Below are 25,106 nucleotides of genomic sequence, written 5' to 3'. Positions count from 1 at the left end.
ATAAGCTGTAGGATGAGTTTTAGTGAGATTTGTCAGAACAAGGTCAGTGGTAATGGGATTAGAGACATGTTGCATTAGATTTGCCATGTAGTTGAGACTAAAAATTGCAATTATTATAAGTTCTCAACACAATTAACATTGACTTGTAGGACGGTGCTTACAACAGCCATCAGTAATCTGTGGCCCAAGAGCCAAACCTGTACCACCATCTATTTTTGTACAGTGCTTGAGCTAAGAATTATAGCTTTTAAATGGTTGAAATGAATAAAAAAAATTTATAAGTGAAAATTATACAAAATTCAAATTTCGGTGTGCAGAAATAAAGTTTTATTGAACACAGCCATATTCATTTTTGTTTATATTAGCTGTAGCTGCCTTTAAACTACAATGGCTTAGCTGACTAGTTGCAATAGAAATCCAGAAATCTGCTACTACTATGGGACCTTCACAGAAATCTGTTAAAATTACTATGAAAGTGAAAGTGAAAGTTGCTCAGTCCTGTCAACTCTTTGTGACCCCATGGACTATACAGTCCATGGAATTCTGCAGGTCAGAATACTGGAGTGGGTAGCCTTTCCCTTCTCCAGGGGATCTTCCCAACCCAGGAATCGAACCCAGATCTCCCTCATTGCAGGAGGATTCTTTACCAGCTGAACCACAAGGGAAGCCTGCAGTTACTACACGGCCTTCACCAAAAACTTTGCTGATCTGTAGCTTAAGTAGTTAATGATGTATTGAGATCACCAGCTTTATAGATGTTGTGCACATGTTCATTCAAAACAGCTCAACTGGACTGAGCAAATGAAACATTCCAGCTAAGAATATTAGCACTGCTCACCCTTACAGAAGGGTCTTCCCTCATAGCTCAGTCGGTAAAGAATCTGCCTGCAATGCAGGAGATCCAGGTTCGATTCCTGGGTCAGGAAGATCCTCTGGAGAAGGAAATGGCAACCCACTTGCCTGGAAAATCCCATGGACAGAGGAGTCTGGCAGTCTATGGGGTCGCAAGAGTCGGATACAACTTAGCAACTAAACCACCACCACCCTTATGGAGACTGGAGAGCGAGTTCAATATCCATTATTAATCAGTCCATGGTGGTAGTTTTACATTGGCATTTGTTTTGGTAAACTTTCCGCTGAAGCACTGTGAGCCTTGTCATATGGTTCTCCAATGCTTGCTGTGAAGTTTATCTGTGATAGTATAAATACATTTTTCCCCCCCACATTTTTGTTAATGCTCCTGCTTTTCCTTTTACACTATTCTAGAAAATGACCCTCTAATTCTCAATGAATAGCAAAATGAGAGTAACATTTTCTGGGTAATAAAAAGTAATTGTTTTTTAAGTACAAAAAAAAAGAAGTGATCATGATAATGCAACTCTGGACTTGCCTTCTGGCAATTTGGGGCTTATAAAAATATGCCATGCTGTGCTAAGTCTCTTCAGTCGTGTCCAACTCTGTGTGACCCTAGGGACTGTAGGCCACCAGGTTCCTCTGTCCTTGGGATTCTCCAAGAACACTGGAATGGGTTGCCATTTCCTCTTCCAGTGTCTCTTCCTGACCAAGGGATCAAGCCAGAATCTCTTAAGTCTCCTGCATTGGCAGGCTGGTTTTTTACCACTATGTATAACCATATTTTTTGCCACATATATAACCATATTTTAACTGCTATATTCACCTGTTACATCCACTGTCTATTTAAACATGTCGTAGTTGAAAAGAAAAATCTTAGAAAGAAAGAAATTTGATACCACTGAAGCTATTAGAATTTATCTAGTCTATCTGAAGGTAGTTTTACATGAGGAGGTTCAGAAAATTTTCAACAGACCCCAATCATAATTGGACAAGGGTTTATGTGCAGGAAGGGGTTAGTTACACAGGTGTCTGTTGATACATAAAATAGATTTGTTCCTCTATTTTTTTTTTTTTTTAGCACATTTCCACTACATCTAATTTGGAGCAATTCAACACTGAACTACTTGCAGAGCTGCTGCTGCTGCTAAGTCACTTCAGTCGTGTCCGACTCTGTGCGACCCCATAGACGGCAGCCCAACAGGTTCCCCCGTCCCTGGGATTCTCCAGGCAAGAATACTGGAGTGGGTTGCCATTTCCTTCTCCAATGCATGAAAGTGAAAAGTGAAAGTGAAGTCTCTTAGTCGTGTCTGACTGTGCGACCCCATGGACTGCAGCCTTCCAGGCTCCTCCATCCATGGGATTTTCCAGGCAAGAGTACTGGAGTGGGGTGCCATTGCCTTCTCCGAATCACTTGCAGAGAGAGCAAACCAAAAAGTAATTAAGAAACAGGGTTAATCAGTTTGAAAAACAATGCCATACAGGGAAGGGAAGAGATGTTTCCAATGACAAAATCTCAGTAATATGGACATTGCCATTATTATTAATAATTAAAATAATGATAATAGTAATTCTTACTATTTGTACAATGATTTTCTACTTGGCAGCTCAAAGTAATAAAATATTTTATCATTTTTCTCTCTAAGAGCTTATCAAATTAGGAAGGGACTATAGTTCTTATCCTTGTCTTTCATATGTAGAAAATAAGGGAGAGAATAGAATCTTCTAGTATCACACTGTACAATAAATAAGCTGGTGGTCAGAATCAAAAATTTACTCTCTTAATTATTCAGAGTGTTTTTAATGGATTCTCTTGGTTTATTCTATGCTATCCCTATTATTTCCTTCAAAGCCACCAAAGACAGAGCATCTCTAAAATAGTTTTGAGAGGTGGGAGAGAGGAACAGAAGACACAGTAGTATCTCAAACAAGTTAGAGATAGGAACTCCATGAAAAGACATGTATATTAATGCATATATATGGAATCTAGAAAAAAGGTACAGCTGAATTTATTTGCATGGCATAAATAGAGATGCAGGTGTAGAGAATGGACATGTAGACATGGGTGGGGGAAGGAAAGGGTAGGACAAATGGAGAGAGTAGCACTGATATATATACACTATCACATGTAAAATAGTTAGCTAATGGGAAGCTGCTGTACAGCACAGGAAGCTCAGTGCAGTGCTCTGTGATGACCCAGAGAGGATTGGGTGGGGAGGATGGGAGGGAAGTTCAAGAGGGAGGGGATACATGTATACATATAGCTGACTCACTTTGCTGTACAGCAGAAACTAACACAACATTATAAAGCAACTACACTCTAATTAAAAATTTTTTAAAAAGACATGTATAACTGTCCTCCTTAGTTTCTCTCTCATTTAATTTGAAAGCCATGATATTTCCTTTTAAAAAGAATCCATCATAAAAAATACATAAATTAAAAGTTGCTCACTTACTTTTGTTATTTCACTTCTTACTATTAAAAAATTTTCTGTTTTTCTAATATACTTCTTTATGCACACACACATGTATTTTTATTATTAACATTTACAAAAGCCAAACATACGATGCATATTATTCTGTAACATTTTTTCATTAAAATAGTTCATTGGTCTTTTGTATGCTGATACAGGTAAATACTACCTCATAAATTTAGTGGCTGCTTTTTAAAATTTTCTATCTCAATGAAAAGTTATTGTACAATATAAGACAATATAACTTGTCTTAAATTTCACAATTTTACACATTTGTTTAATGATTATATCAATTGTTTCCTACAATTACAAATTATATTCGTCTGACATGTGTTGAAATTAGTTATGAAGCCTTTCCCTCTGAACATTCCCTCTACCATTTTGCTTACGTCTGCTGTACACATCTCCTTTCTTCTGCAACAAGTGAATAGCAAGCATTCAGGGATGGAGGGACAGGTATCAGTTTATAAGCTTCTTAGGCACATCTTCACATAAGAAATTTGCACAAGTGGAGAAGTCTTTTTATACTTCAGTAATCGTCATTCTAGGAACAGGTGTTTGGAATCCCACTTAAAGGAAAACTGGAGATGGAAGAAATTGGGGAGAGGAAGATAAAGTTTCCTTGGCTACAGCCCCATGGGGAAATCACAGAACCAAGGGATGATATCAAGTAGATCCCTGGAGCCTTCACTACATCCCAGTGACTTCAGCAGGGGCAGAGGTCTGTAGTGATGACACTATTGGCTTCTGTGACAGTGTTCCCACTGAACAGGACATTGAGACAGAGTCAAGATGGGATGAAGATGTGCCAGTGACCAAATTATAATCGGCCAGTGACCGATTATACCACTTCTGAAGGCAATGGCACCCCACTCCAGTACTCTTGCCTGGAAAATCCCATGGACAGAGGAGCCTGGTAGGCTACAGTCGCTAAGAGTCGCTAAGAGTCGGACACGACTGAAAGACTTCACTTTCACTTTTCACTTTCATGCATTGGAGAAGGAAATGGCAACCCACTCCAGAGTTCTTGCCTGGAGAATCCCAGGGACAGGGGAGCCTGGTGGGCTGCGGTCTATGGGGTCGCACAGAGTCGGACATGACTGAAGCGACTTAGCAGCAGCAACAGCAGTCCTGTATCAAGCTTCCCTGGTGGCCCAGTGGTAAAGAATCCACCTGCTAATGTGGAGATGTGGGTTTAATCCCTGGGTCCAGAAGACCCCCTGGAGGAGGGCATGGCAACCCGTTCCAGTATTCTTGCCTGGGAAATCCCATGGACAGAGGAGCCTGCCGGGCTACAGTCCATGGGGTCACGAACGAGTTGGATATGACTTAGTGACTAAACAAGTCCTGAATCACCAGGAAATGGAGTCCCCTTGGTTTCTGTAAGCAACAATTATTTACTGTAAAATTCTTCACAATTTTCAAGAAGTTTTCACATTCGTGATCTCAATCAGGGTCCTACAGTCAACCATGTGCTTTAGACAGTGGGTGGCCTGTCTCTTATTGCCAGATAGAGGAACTTAGTTCAGGGCCTAAATAACTTGTCCAAGTTGGTAAGGAAAGGGTTGGGCTTGGAATTCTCTTTATTCTGAATCCACCTTCCAGGATAACCCTCTCCTTTCCCCCAGTTCTCATGTACCAGCCTTCTGTGGAGACAAGAACACATGCCTTGTTTCTACCAGCATGATAAATACCCCAAGAAATCGAAAATAACAGCATCATGATTCAACAACTTGGCCCACTCTGACTTTTCATTTTCTCTAACTTTTGAGTTTGTTTAGAAGCTATTGTAACACAAGGGAATGGTAACTTTACTAATCAAACAAAAAGCAGGTTGATCAGCATTTTTCAGTAACGTATTTTTAAAGCAGAACAAATGGGAGAGGTTGAGGAAGTTGCATGCAGAGGGGATTTCCTGAAGCATTGCTGAAGTTTAGAGGTAAACATCAGTTCAAACACTCTGGCTCTGTAGAAAAGAACTCTGGTTCTTTTCTAGAGTTATGTGTATCCTCGAAGTTTGTTTCAGAAAAATATTACGAGAATAGAATTAGGAGCTTTGCCTGGAACCTGATATGGTTCAATCTATAACATATATCATGTGCATGCTAAGTGGCATCAGTCTTGTTTGACTCTATGGGATCTTCCTGACCCAGAGACTGAGTTACTTCTATATTAGCAAGGAGGTTCTTTACCACTAGTGCCACCTGTGAAGCCCCAAAGTTTAGGATTTAGGGAGTTCCCTGGTGGTCTGTGTGTTTAGTCACTCAGTTGAATTCAACTCTTTGCAGCCCTTTGGCCTGTAGCCCACCAGGCTCCTCTGTCCATGGGAGGAATTCTTTTCCAGGCAAGAATACTGGAGTGGGTTGCCATTTCCTTCTGCAGGAGCTCTTCCAGACCTAGGACTTGAACCTGCATCTCCTGTGTCTTTTGCATTGCAGGCAGATTTTTTACTCACTGAGCCATCAGGGAAGCCCTAACATGTATCATAGGTCATTTAAAATTATATGATGGAAATAGGCTTTAAACATTTTCATAGCTTGTACAGTGCCTGAAAGTATCTTGCATGTGACCAGCTCAGTAAATCATAGCAAACTCTTACATTGCACTTGCTACATGCTAGGCGCTGTTGTAGGCACTTTACCTACAGTAATTCATTTAATCCTTAATGATAATCCTCTGAGACTGGTGCTATCATTATCATCTTCATTTTTTGAGCAAGGAAACTGAGGCACAGAGAAATCAAATTACCTGCCTAAGGTCAGGCAACCAGAGCCAGGAATGGCTTCAGCAGCCTGGGATTGGGGTATGTTTTAAACCAAAACAGTATTCTTCCTTCTGAGTGTCCTGAATTAATTCCCCAGGAATATCTGTTTCACCTAAGGAGTGGATGTGGTGTACATTATAATATAATCCATCCGTTTGCTTTCTTTCTCAGGTCATCTGTGGTGAGGGCCAGGAAGAGGGCTTGTCTGGAGCCCTGGGTTGTCGGCCTCATCACCTTTATTTCCTTAATTGTCCTGGCAGTGTGCATTGGACTCATCATTCATTATGCAAGATATAGTAAGTATGGGTTGCCCTGGCATCATGTGATTTACCTCAAATATTTCCTGATCTACATTTCTGTTTTGATTTGTCTCAGGCTTATTCATTCATTACCATAATTTGTTTGCATAGATAGTTCAAAAGGATCTTTACCTGCCTTGTTACTCATTTAATATGCACAAGCCAAGGAAGATTCTTCTATCTTTGATGTAGCAATGCTTCCTGCTGGGAATATCATGCTAGTTTTCATATTCACTGACAAGCAATAATCAAGTCTTAATTTTGGGAAAACCATAGGAAAGGTAGAGTCCAATGTTTGGAGAGGTTTGAGGTCATAGGGTTTTAAATCATCTTGATTTAAAATAACTCCAACTCATTGAAATCCTTACAGTTCAATAAATTATACAATCAGAGATTATAAACTGGTAGGCTCTATTCTGTACTAGTAAGCTGGAAATATGCTTATAGTAGTATATGTTGAATAAATGTCTATTGTCGTTATTTTAAAATCATCTTGGGATATATTGCAAGTGATTAAAGAAGACAGGATATGCTGAAAAGGTTAATTATAAAGAGGTTCACTCTGTGGTAATCAGGTACCTCCCTGCTAGATGAACCATGAACACTTCTCTGTTATTAGAAAACTCCCCAGGGTACTTCAGAACTGTTTTTCCAGGGCATAACAACCCTTCTGAAGTTTCCTTCTTACTCTGTCTCAGGTTTTAATTAGTTGACTCCATTTTGATCTATTGGTTTAATATCTCCCTTAGTGACTAGATAATGCGTTGATATTTAAGGCCCTGTAACCAAAAAAGCTAATCACATGTTTGTAATTTAATTGGGAATTTGCAGAAGTTGCTTTCCTGTGAAGAAAGATGGTGATTTGTAAATTGGTTATCTTGTGCTAACAGACACAAATCCAATCTTCATTTCCTAAACAAGGTGGATTATTTCTGGAAAATTTAAAGAAAAAGTATTTAAAGATTTTTTTGAAAAGGGGATAGAATTTGCCTACATGCAGGTCTTTGAATTTGTAGTATCTGCATTTTGATAATTTCTCTGAAACATGTTTTTAATATAAAAAGAATAGCTTAAATAATTTTATAATTCTATAGCTCTGTTCTGAATATACTAAGTCTCATTATGCTGCAAACATCATTATTCATTTCCATGGATGTCTAAGACTATGTTTTATGCACTTTTGTATTTCTAGAACTTAGCAAGTTCCTAGCACATGTTAGATAATTAATGTTTATTGAACGCTGAATGATGAAAATGAATGAATCATACCTATGATATTTTCTGGGAGCATATTTAGGCTTGTCTGACTTAACAAGGAATTCCTAGTAATGTTAGGGATCTCATTACTTCAGTGAGAGAAAATTTTCCTTAGTACTTCCCCTTTGCCTCTTTCCAAGTCATGTATTATAAAGCTTACAAATTTTACTCATACACATACAATAAAAACCTGGTAATATTTCTCCAGTGCCCTGTTCCTATATATCCTATTGTTGGGATGATCACCTGAGTAATGTGGAACACACAACTTCCACTGCTCACACAATACACCTGAATAAATAGGGATTGTTATGATATGTGTTGCTGTCATATTTGTCCCCTATCTTCTGTTTACAGATGTAACATAAGAACAGAGTAGATAAAGCACATGAGCATTTAGGAGCTGTCATGCCTAGAGAACCAAAGTGAGCCAAACAAATCTATTGTAGAAACAGGCAGATAAAGACGGAGATGATCAGGCTTGGAAAAACATCATTTTGGCATAAAACCCAGGCAACATAGAACTGTGTGTGCAGTTTGTCTGGTGGCCTTTGGGACTATGTTTCTATCTCTTCAGTAACTTGAACAATAGCAGTATGTCTCCTATGAACATCACTGTGGGTTATAGAATCACCTACAATGAATAATTTCTGTTAGAATATTATTAGCCAACTCATGTTCATTTTTCTTACTTTTCTGTTAACACTCTCTGGTATTTTTCATCAACTACACATGCCATATAATTCTGTCAACTGCAAATGTGTTTTGACACCTAGCAACCTATTTGACTCTATCAGGCAAATCAGAATATTGATTATAGTAATTTGTTAATTTAGTTGTAGCATATGAAATTGCTGAAATTTGACCATTTTTAACCTATATAAATGGCACTTTCAAATAATTCAATCTAATAATTAAAAAAAAAAACAAGTCTAAGGATATAGAAGAGTATGTTTACCTCTTTTTTAGAACCTTACTATTCATTGTGTGATTTGGTACCAGCAACTTCAGCAGAACCTAGGGGCTTGTTAGAAATGCCGAGTCTTGGACCTAGCTTTAGACTGAAGGTAAACTGTTGGTCACTATTTCAATATATTAAAAATCATACTTGAAATTGTGTATATTGTGATCTGTTTGCATTTCAGGTCACACAGGCCATTCAGGGCCAGGAAAGGAGGAAGGAAAATCCTCCCTAGACCCTCACTTAGGTGGCAAATGCTTAGGAGAGCTTGATCGTTCAGCACCATCCATCTCCTTTACAAATCACTACTCTTTCCCTAGGTCTTGTCCAAGTCTGACCAGTGGCTTCCCTTTCTATCCCAATAAATCCTCAGAATGACCAGAATGATCTGGTAGAGTTGTGTTTTTTTTTTTTTTCTGATAGCTCTCATGCATAACTAGAGATTTCTCCTATGGCTTCAGTGAGTGAGTTTGGTTTTCTCCATTCCAAGAAGCAGTGTATCATGAAAATGTGTGCTTTGGGAGTTAGATGTTAGGTTGAAACCCAATTTAATCTTTTCTGGCAATCTTATGTTGAGGTTGGACAAATGCATTTACATTTCTGAGACTACAGTCCTTACTGTTAGATGCAGATAACATTGCTTTCTTATGAGGGTTATTTTAAACTGAGTGAGACATGTGAATATGCTAGGGATACAGGTGTCTAATGTTAATTTCCTTTCCCTCTGGTGTTTAAGTGAGAGAAAGAATGAGAAGCAAGAGAGAAACTCAGGTTGAATGAAGCAAACTCCATTTTCCTATTATAACCATACACAACAGTCTTGGTCACCATTGTATTCCTAATGCTTGGCACAATCTCTCACACAAAACATAGTCAGCATTAATATCTCATTGAAAGAATCTTCTTAGCTCTGTGCTTGCTTCATGTAAAAGAGAGTAGAAGAAAAGCTATGCTGCATTAATTCTTCAGCAGACCAAAAACTTGGGCTGCTTGAACTGGATGCAGAAAGTGGAGACATTGGCTAAAGAAACAAAAAAGCCAATGCCTCTGGCTGGAGGGAGAAAATAAATGGAGAGCCAAGGGAACCAGGTGAGACTATGTAGTGTCCCTGGAGGGTTACCAAGGTGGCAACTCTAGCTCCTTAAAATTCTATACACTGAACTCCTGGCATTTTAATCCCTACCTTCACCTCCTTCTTTAGCCAGAATAAATTTTCTTATTCTAGAGTCCTTGCAGCCAGAATTGATGGGTAGTTTACGGAATTGGAAGAAATCTACTTTTAAAATATAAAGATGTGTTTGCTGTTGGGAAGCTTCTGAATCTATTCAGAAGTTCAGATGGCCTGACTAGCTGCTTCTTGTGGTTTATTCAGAAATATCCATGTGACTAATTAGCGTACGGGAACACCGAGCATTTCGTATGGATTTTACACTCTAAATCTTATAATGATTTTACACTCTAAATCTTATAATGATGAAGGTTGTTGTCTTTTATTTTTGAGATAACCATGAAGCTCAGAGCAGGATGATGGAGATAATCTGGGTGGGAAATTTTTTCCTGTCTCATTCTGTCTAGCAACTACCAAACAAGGAAATGCCTGATGCTTTACACACATCTGAGAAAAAGTATGATACATTTTTGCCTCTTTCCTTATAGATCAAAAGAAGACCTACAATTACTACAGCACATTGTCATTTACAAGTAACAAAGTATATGATGAGTTTGGAAAAGAGGCTTCTGAAAATTTCACAAAAATGAGCCAGAAAATTGAATCAATGGTAAGCATTTCCCCCCATTTCTAGGACATTTGCTATCACTTTCTACCAAAAATTTTTGGTATCCTAGCTTCTCAAATGTCCATTCAACTGAGCTTTTATATCTTTGCAAAATGGGGAGAGACCCTACCTGAGAGATATAAAACAAAATTGACAATACATGACTTGGAGGAATATTTCTTATAGGACTAAACCTAGTGACCTTTAGTCTTTTCTATTTGTCCTTCTTACTTACCCTTCTTTAGCTAGTGATACACTATTGATCAGCAGAGTCCAGAAATTCTGAGAATGTGAGGGTGACCCAAAATATGGTTGTTGTGTCATTGATTTCCTCAAGAAGAGACCTTTAGCAGAAGACACAAGATTGAAACTATTCAGACACGTACTTGAGTAGTATTTTAGTACTAAAAAGTACCCAACCTTGGACAAGTTTTTAGTACATAAATCTATAGGAAATCCTTGGATATTCATCTTTATCCTTAGGTCATCAACATGTATCCTGAGGAATAAATGAAATATTATAAATAGTGGAAAACTAGGCATGCATGCTAAGTCGATTCAGTCATGTCTGACTCTTAGTGATCCTTGCGGACCATAGCCTACCAGGCCCCTTTGTCTGTGGGATTCTCCAGGCAAGAATACTGGAGTGGGTTGCTGTGACCTTCTCCAGGGCATCTTCCCAACCCAGAGATCGAACCCGCATCTCTTACGTCTCCTGCATTGGCAGACGGGTTCTTTACCACTAGCACCACCTGGGAAAACTTAGCAGTATAGGCCAAAAGAGCAAGAGCCTGGGTGAAGACTTATCATTGTCAGACTACTTAGAGAATACTTTGGAAGTTTCCTGATAGTCTGTGAGGTTATTTGTGAAATGATGTGATGAAAAGCACCCTAAACTAGGAGCTGGGACACCTACTTCTAGGACCATCTACTAGCCAATGATGTGTCATTTGGCACATCTCTTTGCCATTCTGGAAAAATTCCCTTATGTGAAAATTAAGCCACTAGACTAGAAAATTCCCAAACTGTTTTCCAATATCCTGAGAGAGAACAGAATGGCAGTGGTCCACCTGGAAACTGTCTGGTAAATTAGAAGCCTAAGGATTTGGATACTTTGCTGAGGAGATCAAATCTTGGTTGAATTTGTATTTGTAAACACCAAATCAGGGAAATATCAAATAAGCTCTTTTTAAGGAAATATATCTGCTTAAAGATATGTATGTGTGTGTATATATATTATACACACACATACATATATATTTTAAGTATATATATATAAAATATGTAATATATTGTAAACAAAAGGAAATGTAATATATAGTAAAGTATAATGTAATATATAGTATTATATATAAAAATAATGTAATATAAATGTAATATATAGTAAAGGAAAGGAAATGGAAGTAAATATATTAAGTAAAAATGCAACTGTTTTTCTTGTTTTCTGTGCCAGTCACTAAATTTTGTATAAGATTCAGACTGACTTAAACATAAAGGAATATAAATAGGACTCTAGTACTCTTCAAAACAATTAATTTTGAAGTTATTTGATTAAAAAAAAAACCTTTAAATTTATTTCCAAATGAATGCTCTCATTAGAGGGCTCAATTGAATTGTGCTGATTTATTCATAATTGAAGTAACTGTCCTTGGGAACAAAGTCAGAAGTCAAACAAAATGTAAGAAAGAATAAAAAGGGTCATTGTCAATTAGTCACCAGCCCTTAGTATCTGTGTTTGGTTCCCAGGTGGCTCAGTGGTAAAGAATCTGCCTGCCAAAACAGGATACCTAGGTTTGATCTCTGGGTTGGGAAAATCCCCTGGAGAAGGAAATGGCAACCCACTCCAGTATTCTTGTCTGGAAAATCCCATGGCCAGAGGAGCCTGGCGGGCTATAGTCCATGGCGTTGCAAAGAATCAGACACAACTGAGCAACTAACACACACACACCATCGGCTATGTATCCCAGTTCATCTGAGCCTTCCTAAGAGCATCTTGAGTGCTGAATTGGGTGTAGATTATGAAGGGATATTTGGTAATATTTTTCACTAGGTTTGAGAACCATGTGACACCGTTATGCATTCATTCTCACATTCATTCTCTCTTCCAAGTACTAACCTAGCCTAACTCTGCTTCTGAGATCAGATGAGACCCAGTGTGTTCAGGATGGTGAGGCCATGGATTGAATTTATGACCTACCACCTGCCACAGTTTTTTCCATTTCCTTTGTCTACCTACAGTAAAAGTCTCTATCTCATAGAGTGAATACTTCTCTTGCTTTTCAAAACCCAGTCTGTTTACTCTCTTTTATCTCTTTCCAAGTGTAGCACAGCAGACATCACTCCTAGCCCCCTCCTATGGTTCTCCAGCTCATATAATTCTTAAGTCAGAGTTCAGTTGAAATCACTGAACAGAGTACAAAAAGAGACTCCTCAAGTTCAGCAATTGTGAAATGTCGGTCAGTGTGTTTTGTTTTTAAAAATGTTTTAAGCTTTGAATCAGTTTGCAGAATTTTAGAAAATTATCCTTGCTGACATATTTTGAATATTTTTGGAACAGGTAAAAAATGCATTTCATAAATCTTCATTGAGGGGAAAATTTGTCAAGTCTCACATTATCAAGTTCAGGTATGTAGATCTAAAATACTGACTTCTGATTATAATTTGAAGCTAAAGCTGTTAATCTGGTCAGTAAAAAATAGTTTGAATTGTTCATATGTGATATAATTTAACAGATTAATTTTGTATCTGTTCTGTGTTAAGTCGTGGGTTACAATGTGCCTTACTCATTCTTTAAATCCAAAAGAAAGAATTTGCAAGATGATTTTAAGGGAAAAATGAAAGTGAAAGGCTCTCAGTCATGTCTGACTCTTTGCAATGCCATGGATTGTATAATTTATGGAATTCTCCAGGCGAGAATGCTGGAGTGGGTAACCTTTCCTGTCTCCAGGGGATCTTCCCAAACCAGGGATCAAACCCAGGTCTCCTACACTGCAGGCAGATTCTAAGTGTTATTGGTGGCTGTATTATAGAATTGGGTTTTTTGACTTGTTTGACTTTAGGAAACTAGTTAGAACAAATAGGGACCTAAGCCACATCTCTTGGTTTAATAACAAATAAGTGTCCTATGTAAAATAGTGTAGTAGAGGAGTTTTTTTATTTTCTCTTCTTGGTACTCCTTCCTACTATATTTCTTTCTTTTCATTTTACTCTTTTTTTTTTTTTTTGCTATAAATATTTAAGATCTCAGATCTGTTCATCAGTTCAGTTCAGTTCAGTCACTCAGTCGTGTCCGACTCCTTGTGACCCCAGGAACTGCAGCATGCCCGGCCTCCCTGTCCATCACCAACTCCCGAGTCCACCCAAACCCATGTCCATGGAGTCAGTGATACCATCCAACCATCTCATCCTCTGTCTTCCCTTTCTCCTCCTGCCCTCAATCTTTCTCAGCATCAGGGTCTTTTCAAATGAGTCATCTCTTCCCATCAGGTGGCCAAAGTATTGGAGTTTCAGCTTCAACATTAGTCCTTCCAATGAATATTCAGGACTGAATTCCTTTAGGATGGACTTGTTGGATCTCCTTGTAGTCCAAGGGACTCTCAAGAGTCTTCTCCAACACCATTTCAAAAGCATCAATTCTTTAGCATTCAGATCCCTTTATTGTCCAACTATCACATCCATACATGCCCACTGGAAAAACCATAGCCTTGACTAGACGGACCTTTGTTGACAAAGTAATGTCTCTGCTTTTTAATATGCTGTCTAGGTTGGTCATAACTTTCCTCCCAAGGAGTAAATGTCTTTTAATTTCATGGCTGCAGTCACCATCTGCAGTGACTTTGGAGCCCAGAAAAATAAAGTCTGACACTGTTTCCACTGTTTCCCCATCCATTTGCCATGAAGTGATGGGACTGGATGCCATGATCTTAGTTTTCTCAATGTCCAGCTTTAAGCCAACTTTTTCACTCTCCACTTTCACTTTCATCAAGAGGTTCTTTAGTTCTTCTTCACTTTCTGCCCTAAAGGGTGGTGTCATCTGCATATCTGAGGTTATTGATATTTCTTCTGGCAATCTTGATTCCAGCTTGTGCTTCTTCCAGCCCAGCGTTTCTCATGATGTACTCTGCATATAAGTCAAATAAGCAGGGTGACAATATACAGCCTTGATGTACTCCTTTTCCTATTTGGAACCAGTCTGTTGTTCCATGTCCAGTTCTAACTGTTGCTTCCTGACCTGCATACAGATATCTCAAGAGGCAGGTCAGGTGGTCTGGGATTCCCATCCTTTCAGAATTTTCCACAGTTTATTGTGATCCACACAGTCAAAGGCTTTAGCATAGTCAATAAAGCAGAAATAGATGTTTTTCTGGAACTCTCTTGTTTTTCAATGGTCCAGCAGATGTTGGCAATTTGATCTCTGGTTCCTCTGCCTTTTCTAAAACCAGCTGGAACATCTGGAAGTTCACGGTTCACATATTGCTGAAGCCTGGCTTGGAGAATTTTAAGCATTACTTTACTAGCATGTGAGATGAGTGCAATTGTGTGGTACTTTGAACATTCTTTGGCATTGCCTTTCTTTGGGATTGGAATGAAAACTGACCTTTTCCAGTCCTGTGGCCACTGCTGAGTTTTCCAAATTTGCTGGCATATTGAGTGCAGCACTTTCACAGCATCATCTTTCAGAATTTGAAATAGCTCCACTGGAATTCCATCACCTCCACTAGCTTTGTTCGTAGTTATGGTTCCTAAGGGCCACTTGACTCCACATTCCAGGATGTCTGGCTCTAGGTGAGTGATGACACCATCATGATTATCTGGGTCATGAAGATCTTTTTTGTACAGTTCTTCTGTGTATTCTTGCCACCTCTTCTTAATATCTTCTGCTTCTGTTAGGTCCCTACCATTTCTGTCCTTTATTGAGCCCATCTTTGCATGAAATGTTCCCTTGGTATCTCTAATTTTCTTGAAGAGATCTCTAGTCTTTCCCATTCTGTTGTTTTCCTCTATTTCTTTGCATTGATTGCTGAGGAAGTCTTCCTTATCTCTCCTTGCTATTCTTTGGAACTCTGCATTCAAATGGGTATATCTTTCCTTTTCTCCTTTCCTTTTCACTTCCCTTCTTTTCGCAGCTATTTGTAAGGCCTCCTCAGATAGCCATTGTGCCTTTTGCATTTCTTTTTCTTGTGGGTGGTCTTGATTCCTATCTCCTGTACAATATCAGGAACTTCTGTCCACAGTTCATCAAGCACTCTATCAGATCTAGTCCCTTAAATCTGTTGCTCATTTCCTCTGTATAGTCACAAGGGATTTGATTTAGGTCATACCTGAATGGTCTAGTGGTTTTCTTCACTTTCTTCAATTTCATCAACCATCAATAAATAGAATCCAAGGCATAACATTTAAAACAAAATAATATAGGAGGATCTTAAAATAAAGTATTATCTTCATACGAATTATTTGTAATTTCCAGAATAAAATAGCTGCTATTTCCAACAGTGTTTCAATGACAAAAGCTCCAAGTTGCTCATCAACCTGTTACTTAGTTGCCCACTTTCTCTTGAAAATTCCATACTCTTTGATGTTCAAAATATTCCTTTTTCTTGGATCTTTATCTGCTTCTCCAGTTATCAAATTTTCATTCTCTCAAGGGGATTTCATTCACTCACACCATGGTTTCCTAGGCTATGGAAATCCAAGTTTCTATCTCCAGTCTAAATTTTTGTCCTGGTTCTAGAAATATATGTTTGCCCATGCACACTTCCATGTGGGTGTTTCACAGAAAATTCTCAAACTCAAGAAAAACCTAATTATGCTAATAAGAAACCTGGAAGTCACCCATGCTCCTCCCTTTCCTGGGCCCCTTGAACTTCATGAATAACTAAGTTCTACCAATTCTACAGGACTGGGGAAACAGAGACTCTTGGAGAACACAAATAAAACCTTGTGTGCACCAGGACCCTGGAGAAAGGAGCAGTGACATCATAAGAGAATGAGTCAGACTTGCCTGTGTGTGCTTGGGAGTCTCCAGGGAAGGTGTGGGTCAACAGTGGCCTGTCGTGGGGTCAGGGGAACTGACTACAACAGTTCTGGGAGGCCTGGCATGCTGGCATAAATCATTTTGAAGGAGGTGACCATTATTGCCATTCAGTACAGTTCAGTTCAGTCACTCAGTTGTGTTCAACTCTTTGTGACCACATAGACTGCAGCACACCAGGCTTCCCTGTCCTTCACCCACTCCTGGAGCTTGCTCAAATTCATGTTCATCGAGTCAGTGATGCCATCCAACCATCTCATCCTCTGTTGTCCACTTCTCATCCTACCTTCAATCTTTCCCAGCATCAGGGTCTTTTCCAATGAATCAGCTCTTTGCGTCAGGTGACCAAAGGATTGGAGCTTCAGCTTCAGAATCAGTCCTTCCAGTGAATATTCAGGACTGATTTCCTTTAGGATTGACTGGTTTGATCTTGCAGTCCAAGGGACTCTCAAAAGTCTTTTCCAACACCACAGTTCAAAAGCATCAATTCTTTGATGCTCAGCGTTCTTTATTGTCCAATTCTCATATCCATACATGACTACTGGGAAAACCATAGATTTGACCTTACAGACTTTTGTCAGCAAGGTAATATCTTTGCTTTTTAATATGCTGTCTAAGTTTGTCATAGCTTTTCTTCCAAGGTGTAGGCTTCTTTCATTTCTGCCATTACACAGCCTCAACCATCAGCAGAAAATTGGATTAAAGACTTAGTGAGCATAGCCTTGCCCACCAGAACAAGACCCAGTTTTCTCCACAGCCAGTCTCTCCCATCAAGAAACTTGCACAAGCATCTTATCCATCAGAGGGAAGACAGAATGAAGACCTGAATCATGGATCACAACTTTGCTTAACTCAGTGAAACCATGAGTCATGACATGTAGGGCCACCCAAGATGGATGGGTCATGGTGGAGAGTTCTGATAAAATGTGGCCTACTGGAGAAGGGAATGGCAAACCACTTCAGCGTTCTTGCCTCAAGAACCCCATGAATGGTATGAAAAGGCAAAAAGACATGACAGTGAAAGATGAAGCTCTCAGGTCAGAGGGGTCCAATATGCTACTGGAGAGGAACTATTGCTCCTTGCAACTAAAGCAAAGACAAACCTAGACAGTGTATTAAAAAGCAAAGTCATTACTATGCCTACAAAGGTCCATATAGTCAATATTATGGTTTTTCCAGTAGTCATGTATGGATGTGAGAACTGGACAATAAAAAAGGTTGACTGCTGAAGAATTGATGCCTTTGAACTGTTGTGGTAGAGAAGAATCTTGAGATTCCCTTTGGGCAGCAAGGAGATCAACCAGTCAATCCTAAAGGAAATAAACCCTGATTATTCATTGGAAAGACTGATGCTGAAGCTGAAGCTCCAATACTTTGGCCACCTGATGCAGAGCTGACTCACTGGAAAAGACTCTGATGCTGGGAAAGATCAAAGGCAGGAGGAGAAGGGGATGACAGAGAACAAGATGGTTAAATATCATCACCAACTCAGTGGACATAAGTTTGAGCAAACTCTGGGAGATGGTGAAGGACAGGGAAGCCAGTCGTGCTGCAGTCCATGGGGTTGCAGAGTCAGTTGGACATGATTGAGCAACTGTAAAACAACAATCAATTCTATCTTCTGAATCACTTTCTAATTTGTTTACCCCTTCATCCCAGAAATCTTTCTATTCGTTATTCTTTCTTCTGTTATCATAATATGAAGATGTGCAAATTTGTTGGAAAGATAAAGTCAGTCTTTAGAGATATTGATTTGAGATACTAAGTGATCCTATGAGCCCAAAATATGAGTCTAATATAAGGGAGGAAATGGAAACTGAGTTGAAGACATAAATTTGCTCAACATCAACTCAGAGTATTAGAAAGTGTGGGTGTCAACAGAATATCTCAGAAAAGGGGTAAGGCAAGAAAAAAAAGGATCGTGAAGAAAGCTTGAGGAATGACATATTTAAGGAAATAGAAGAAAAATAGCAAACTAGGAAATAGACATGGAAGGAAGCAGGCAAAACAAAGAGTCAAGAGAGGCACCACTGAAGCTAATAACAGAAAGTTTTAGTGAGGGAGTGGTCAGCATTGACAAGATTCTTGAGCTACCAAGTAATATGACTAGAAAGAATTCATGGGAAATGTCAATGAGGAAGTCATTAATGTTCAAGTAGAGAAATGACTCAGTTGAACAGAAGGGGAGGAAGTAGACTGCAATGAAGTAAATGTGAGGTAGAAAGTAATTTACCCACTCAGGAAGGTTTTCTGTGATACGAAGGTGTGAGGTAAATCATATAGCTAGGGTAGAGGGAGGTGCTGTTTTTGTCTCTCTCAGACAGCCAGTAGAGGAGTACTTTACGGGAAAGAAGAAAAGAGTAAGTAATGGATGTATAGGGGTGCTATGGCAGTGAAAAGGGGGATGAGATATATAACAATGATCCCTTTAAAGCTCTATTTTTCCAGATTACAAAAGCAATACAAAATTGTGTAAAATTCAAATAACACAAGATTACAAAAAAACAGAAAGCAAAAGTCCCCTCTTTAATAGTTTCATGCCCAGAAATAACACATCTTTTTTTTTTCCAAAGTCATGGCAACTTTATTGTCAGTGTGTGGCGGTGGCCTCAGTCATGATAGAGACACAGGAGGCAGCCAAGGAGGGTGGGAGGGTGTCCATGTAGCCCTCCCAGAGGGCCTGGTGCCGAGAGTCACCCAGGGAGTGGACCAATGCACAACACTGATTAGTCATTCAACGGCCAGTGGTCTGGGCCACAGGGTTCCATGAACTTCTCCACAAGGTCCACAAACAGGTCTCTGACATCCTTATTGTGGGTAGCTTGGAGGCCACATTCACCAGCCCCCAGGACCTGGCTTCCATCTTCGAAAAGACACAGAGCTTTCCCCAGAGGGCAGTTTGATCTCCTTCAAGTCCTGGAGACTCTCCTCCTCTAAGTCCACATCCATGTCATCCACCCAGGAGTCCACAACTCCGAGGGTCCAGTTCGAGAACATGAACTCAGCACAGAAGGCAAAATCCCAAAAGCTCAGAGACTGCAGTTTTTTCCTTCCCTGTCTCAAAGCGATTGTTGGCAAAGAAGACAATGGCTGCATAGTCCCTGGTCAGTCGCTCAAACAGGAGGAAGTGCTGCTGGGTGTTGTCGACCAGTTCAGTTCAGTTCAGATCAGTCACTCAGTTGTGTCCGACTCTTTGAGACCCCATGAATCGCAGCACGCCAGGCCTCCCTGTCCATCACCAACTCCCGGAGTTCACTCAGACTCATGTCCATCGAGTCAGTGATGCCATCCAGCCATCTCATCCTTTGTCGTCCCCTTCTCCTCCTGTCCCCAATCCCTCCCAGCACCAGAGTCTTTTCCAATGAGTCAACTTTTATCATGGGGTGGCCAAAGTACTGGAGTTTCAGCTTTAGCATGATTCCTTCCAAAGAAATCGCAGGGCTGATCTCCTTCAGAATGGACTGGTTGGATCTCCTTGCAGTCCAAGGGACTCTCAAGAGTCTTCTCCAACACCACAGTTCAAAAGCATCAATTCTTCGGCGCTCAACCTTCTTCACAGTCCAACTCTCACATCCATACATGCTCACTGGAAAAACCATAGCCTTGACTAGACGAACCTTTGTTGGCAAAGTAATGTCTCTGCTTTTGAATAGGCTGTCTAGGTTGGTCATAACTTTCCTTCCAAGGAGTAAGTGTCTTTTAATTTCATGGCTTCAGTCACCATCTGCAGTGACTTTAGAGCCCAGAAAAATAAAGTCTGACACTGTTTCCACTGTTTCCCCATCTATTTCCCATAGAGTGGTGGGACCGGATGCCATGATGTTCGTTTTCTGAATGTTGAGCTTCAAGCCAACTTTTTCACTCTCCACTTTCACTTTCATCAAGAGGCTTTTTAGTTCCTCTTCACTTTCTGCCATAAGGGTGGTGTCATCTGCATATCTGAGGTTATTGATATTTCTCCTGGAAATCTTGATTCCAGCATGTGTTTCTTTCAGTCCAGCATTTCTCATGATGTACTCTGCATATAAGTTAAATAAGCAGGGTGACAATATACAGCCTTGATGTACTCCTTTTCCTATTTGGAAACAGTCTGTTGTTCCATGTCCAGTTCCAACTTTTGCTTCCTGACCTGCATATAGGTTTCTCAGGCGGCAGGTCAGGTGGTCTGGGATTCCCATCTCTTGAAGAATTTCCCACAGTTTATTGTGATCCACACAGTCAAAGGCTTTGGCATAGCCAATAAAGCAGAAATAGATGTTTTTCTGGAACTCTCTTGCTTTTTCCATGATCCAGCGGATGTTGGCAATTTGATCTCTGGTTCCTCTGCCTTTTCTAAAACGAGCTTGAACATCAGGAAGTTCACGGTTCACGTATTGCTGAAGCCTGGCTTGGAGAATTTTGAGCATTACTTTACTAGTGTGTGAGATGAGTGCAATTCGTTTGAGCATTCTTTGGCATTGCCATTCTTTGGGATTGGAATGAAAACTGACCTTTTCCAGTCCTGTGGCCACTGCTGAGTTTTCCAAATTTGCTGGCATATTAAGTGCAGCACTTTCACAGCATCATCTTTCAGGATTTGAAATAGCTCCACTGGAATTCCATCACCTCCACTAGCTTTGTTCGTAGTGATGCTTTCTAAGGCCCACTTGACTTCACATTCCAGGATGTCTGGCTCTAGGTCAGTGATCACACCATTGTGATTATCTGGGTCGTGAAGATCTTTTTTGAACAGTTCTTCTGTGTATTCTTGATATCTTCTCCTTCTGTTAGGTCCATACCATTTCTGCCCTGTATCGAGCCCATCTTTGCATGAAATGTTCCCTTGGTATCTCTAATTTTCTTGAAGAGATCTCTAGTCTTTCCCATTCTGTTTTTTTCCTCTATTTCTTTGCATTGATCGCTGAGGAAGGCTTTCTTATCTCTTCTTGCCATTCTTTGGAACTCTGCATTCAGATGCTTGTATCTTTCCTTTTCTCCTTTGCTTTTCACTTCTCTTCTTTTCACAGCTATTTGTAAGGCCTCCCCAGACAGCCATTTTGCTTTTTTGCATTTCTTTTCCATGGGGATAGTCTTGATCACTGTCTCCTGTACAATGTCACAACCTCCATCCATAGTTCATCAGGCACTCTATCTATCAGATCTAGGCCCTTAAATCTATTTCTCACTTCCACTGTATAATCATAAGGGATTTGATTTAGGTCATACCTGAAAATGGTCTACTGGTTTTCTTCATTTTCTTCAATTTAAGTTCTGAATTTGGTAATCAGGAGTTCATGATCTGAGCCACAGTCAGCTCCTGGTCTTGTTTTTGTTGACTGTATAGAGCTTCTCCATCTTTGGCTGCAAAGAATATAATCAATCTGATTTTGGTGTTGACCATCTGGTGATGTCCATGTGTAGAGTCTTCTCTTGTGTTGTTGGAAGAGGGTGTTTGTTATGACCAGTGCATTTTCTTGGCAAAACTCTATTAGTCTTTGCCCTGCTTCATTCCATATTCCAAGGCCAAATTTGCCTGTTACTCCAGGTGTTTCTTAACTTTCTACTTTTGCATTCCAGTCCCCTATAATGAAAAGGACATCTTTTTGGGGTGTTAGTTCTAAAAGGTCTTGTAGTCTTCAGAGAACCGTTCAACTTCAGCTTCTTCAGTGTTACTGGTTGGGGCATAGACTTGGATTACTGTGATATTGAATGGTTTGCCTTGGAAACGAACAGAGACCATTCTGTCATTTTTGAGATTGCATCAAAGTACTGCATTTTGGACTCTTTTGTTGACCATGATGGCTACTCCATTTCTTCTAAGGGATTCTTGCCCACAGTAGTAGATATAATGGTCATCTGAGTTAAATTCACCCATTCCAGTCCATTTCAGTTCGCTGATTCCTAGAATGTTGACATTCACTCTTGCCATCTCCTGTTTGACCACTTCCAATTTGCCTTGATTCATGGACCTGACATTCCAGGTTCCTATGCAATATTGCTCCTTACAGCATGGGACCTTGCTTCTATTACCAGTCGCATCCACAGCTGGAGATTGTTTTTGCTTTGGCTCCATCCCTTCATTCTTTCTGGAGTTATTGCTCCACTGATCTCCAGTAGAATATTGGGCACCTACTGACCTGGGGAGTTCCTCTTTCAGCATCCTATCATTTTGCCTTTTCATACTGTTCATGGGGTTCTCAAGGCAAGAATACTGAAGTGGTTTGCCATTCCCTTCTCCAGTGGACCACATTCTGTCAGATCTCTCCACCATGACCCGCCTGTCTTGGGTTGCCCCATGGGCATGATTTAGTTTCATTGAGTTAGACAAGGCTGTGGTCCTAGTGTGATTAGATTGACTAGTTTTCTGTGAGTACGATTTCAGTGTGTCTGCCCTCTGATGCCCTCTTGCAACACCTACTGTCTTACTTGGGTTTCTCTTACCTTGGGCGTTGGGTATCTCTTCACCGCTGCTCCAGCAAAGCACAGCCGTTGCTCCTTACCTTGAACAAGGGGTATCTCCTAAACGCCGCCCTTCCTGACCTTCAACGTGGGATAGCTCCTCTAGGCCCTCCTGCCCCCATGCAGCCACAGCTCCTTGAACATGGGGTTGCTCCTCCCAGCCGCCGCCCCTGGCCTTGGGCATGGGGGTGTGGGGTAGCTCCTCCTGATTGTCGATCGGGGAGCCCTTCATTTCCTCTACCACCTTGAAGACTCGCTTAAAGTTGTCAGACTGTCTCCAGTAGCTCTTGAGGGTGATGCCGGTTTTCATGCCTAAGTCATCCAGGTCTTTCTTGGTGCCCTTGGACAGATTCTTGCCCAGCGCCTCCCACACAAAGGCCTGGTTAGAGGCAGAGTCCCTCTAGATGAACAGCGCCTGTCAAAAGGGCAGGATCTGGAAGATGATCTGGTGCCGCAGATTTGGTGGTGCATGGAGCAGGTGCTCAAGCACATGGAAATTACCGTAGTGGTCCATGGTGTCTCTCTGGAGCATCGCTGCTGTGGCACCAGGCTGCTTCAGGATTCCCCAGCAAGCACACCCTCAGGGCCACTGCGCCACTCACCAAATCACTATCCAGCCAGAGGTAATACACATCCTCGTTGATGAGGGTCATGTTCCCCATGAAGATGTCCAGCTCGCTGGTCACAGTGACACCAAGAGCCCCAGTAGGAGGAAGGACTCTTTGGCCTGCATATGGCCACCCAACACATCTTGTTAGTAATTTACTTTTAATATTTTCCCAACGACTGCATATTGATTTAGCTGGCTATATAGTTTTTCACTACAAGTGTATGTCAAAATTGATTTAGCCATTGCCCTTTTGATGGGCACTTGGGTTGTTATAATATTTTTTTGATTTAAAGATAAAGTTAAGATGCTGTATGTATACATATCTCCTTGCATCAAAAGAGTGTATTTTGAAGATTAAACTTCTAAGAGTAGACATGCTGCATCAGAGAGGATAGACAATCAAATTTATAATAGATAAACCACCTTGCAAAAATGAATTCTAGTTGGTATTCCTACCTACAGTTTGGGAGCACAGAAGTTGATACAGCATATGTGTGAGGAGTAAGATTCTTTGGGGTTCTGGTTCAAGATAGTGAAGCAGGAAGAAAAAAACTCATCTCCACCAACAGTGTAAGAGGGTTCCCTTTTCTCCACACCCTCTCCAGCATTTATTGCTTGTAGACTTATGGGTCACAGCCATTCTGACTGGTTTGAAATGGTACCTCATAGTGGTTTTGATTTGCATTTCTCTGATAATGAGTCATGTTGAGCATCTTTTCATGTGTTTGTTAGCCATCTGTATGTCTTCTTTGGAGAAATGTCTATTTAGTTCTTTGGCCCATTTTTTGATTGGGTCATTTATTTTTCTGGAGTTGAGCTGTAGGAGTTGCTTGTATATTTTTGAGATTAGTTGTTTGTCCGTTGCTTCATTTGCTATTATTTTCTCCCATTCTGAAGGCTGCCTTTTCACCTTGCTAATAGTTTCCTTTGTTGTACAGAAGCTTTTAAGGTTAATTAGGTCCCATTTGTTTATTTTTGCTTTTATTTCCAATATTCTGGGAGGTGGGTCATAGAGGATCCTGCTGTGATTGGAGAACAGTGTGGAGATTCCTTAAAAAACTGAAAATAGAACTGCCTTATGATCCAGCAATCCCACTGCTGGGCATACACACTGAGGAAACCAGAAGGGAAAGAGACACGTGTACCCCAATGTTCATCGCAGCACTGTTTATAATAGCCAGTACATGGAAGCAACCTAGATGCCTGTCAGCAGATGAATGGATAAGAAAGCTGTGGTACATATACACAATGGAGTATTACTCAGCCATTAAAAAGAATACATTTGAATCAGTTCTAATGAGATGGATGAAACTGGAACCTATTATACAGAGTGAAGTAAGCCAGAAAGAAAAACACCAATACAGTATACTAATGCATATATATGGAATTTAGAAAGATGGAAACAATAACCCTGTGTACGAGACAGCAAAAGAGACACCGATGTATAGATCAGTCTTATGGACTCTGTGGGAGAGGGAGAGGGTGGGGAGATTTGGGAGAATAGCATTGAAACATGTATAATATTATGTATGAAATGAATCGCCAGTCCAGTTTCGATGCACGGTACTGGATGCTTGGGGCTGGTGCACTGGGACGACCCAGAGGGAGGGGAGGGGAGGGAGGAGGGTGGAGGGTTCAGGATGGG

General features: G+C 40.3%; 1 protein-coding gene and 1 pseudogene across 1 annotated transcript in view; one reads left to right on the top strand and one right to left on the bottom strand.

Moving 5' to 3' along the window:
- LOC104995188 (transmembrane protease serine 11E-like) overlaps positions 1–25,106 on the top strand; it is a 52,209-nt gene that overhangs the window by 9,139 nt on the left and 17,964 nt on the right. Inside the window, exons 2-4 of the mRNA XM_010848914.1 lie at positions 6,262–6,386; positions 10,264–10,385; positions 12,940–13,007. Coding sequence (XP_010847216.1) covers positions 6,262–6,386; positions 10,264–10,385; positions 12,940–13,007 — 315 coding nt within the window. The remainder of the gene's footprint in view (positions 1–6,261; positions 6,387–10,263; positions 10,386–12,939; positions 13,008–25,106) is intronic.
- Positions 19,023–23,704, bottom strand: LOC104995182 (annotated as a pseudogene).

This window comes from Bison bison, unplaced genomic scaffold (assembly GCF_000754665.1).
Source record: "Bison bison bison isolate TAMUID 2011002044 unplaced genomic scaffold, Bison_UMD1.0 scf7180017864279, whole genome shotgun sequence".
Classification (NCBI taxonomy): domain Eukaryota; kingdom Metazoa; phylum Chordata; class Mammalia; order Artiodactyla; family Bovidae; genus Bison; species Bison bison.
The sequence above is the reverse complement of the archived record's forward strand: the minus strand, read 5'-3'. Positions and strand labels throughout refer to the sequence as shown.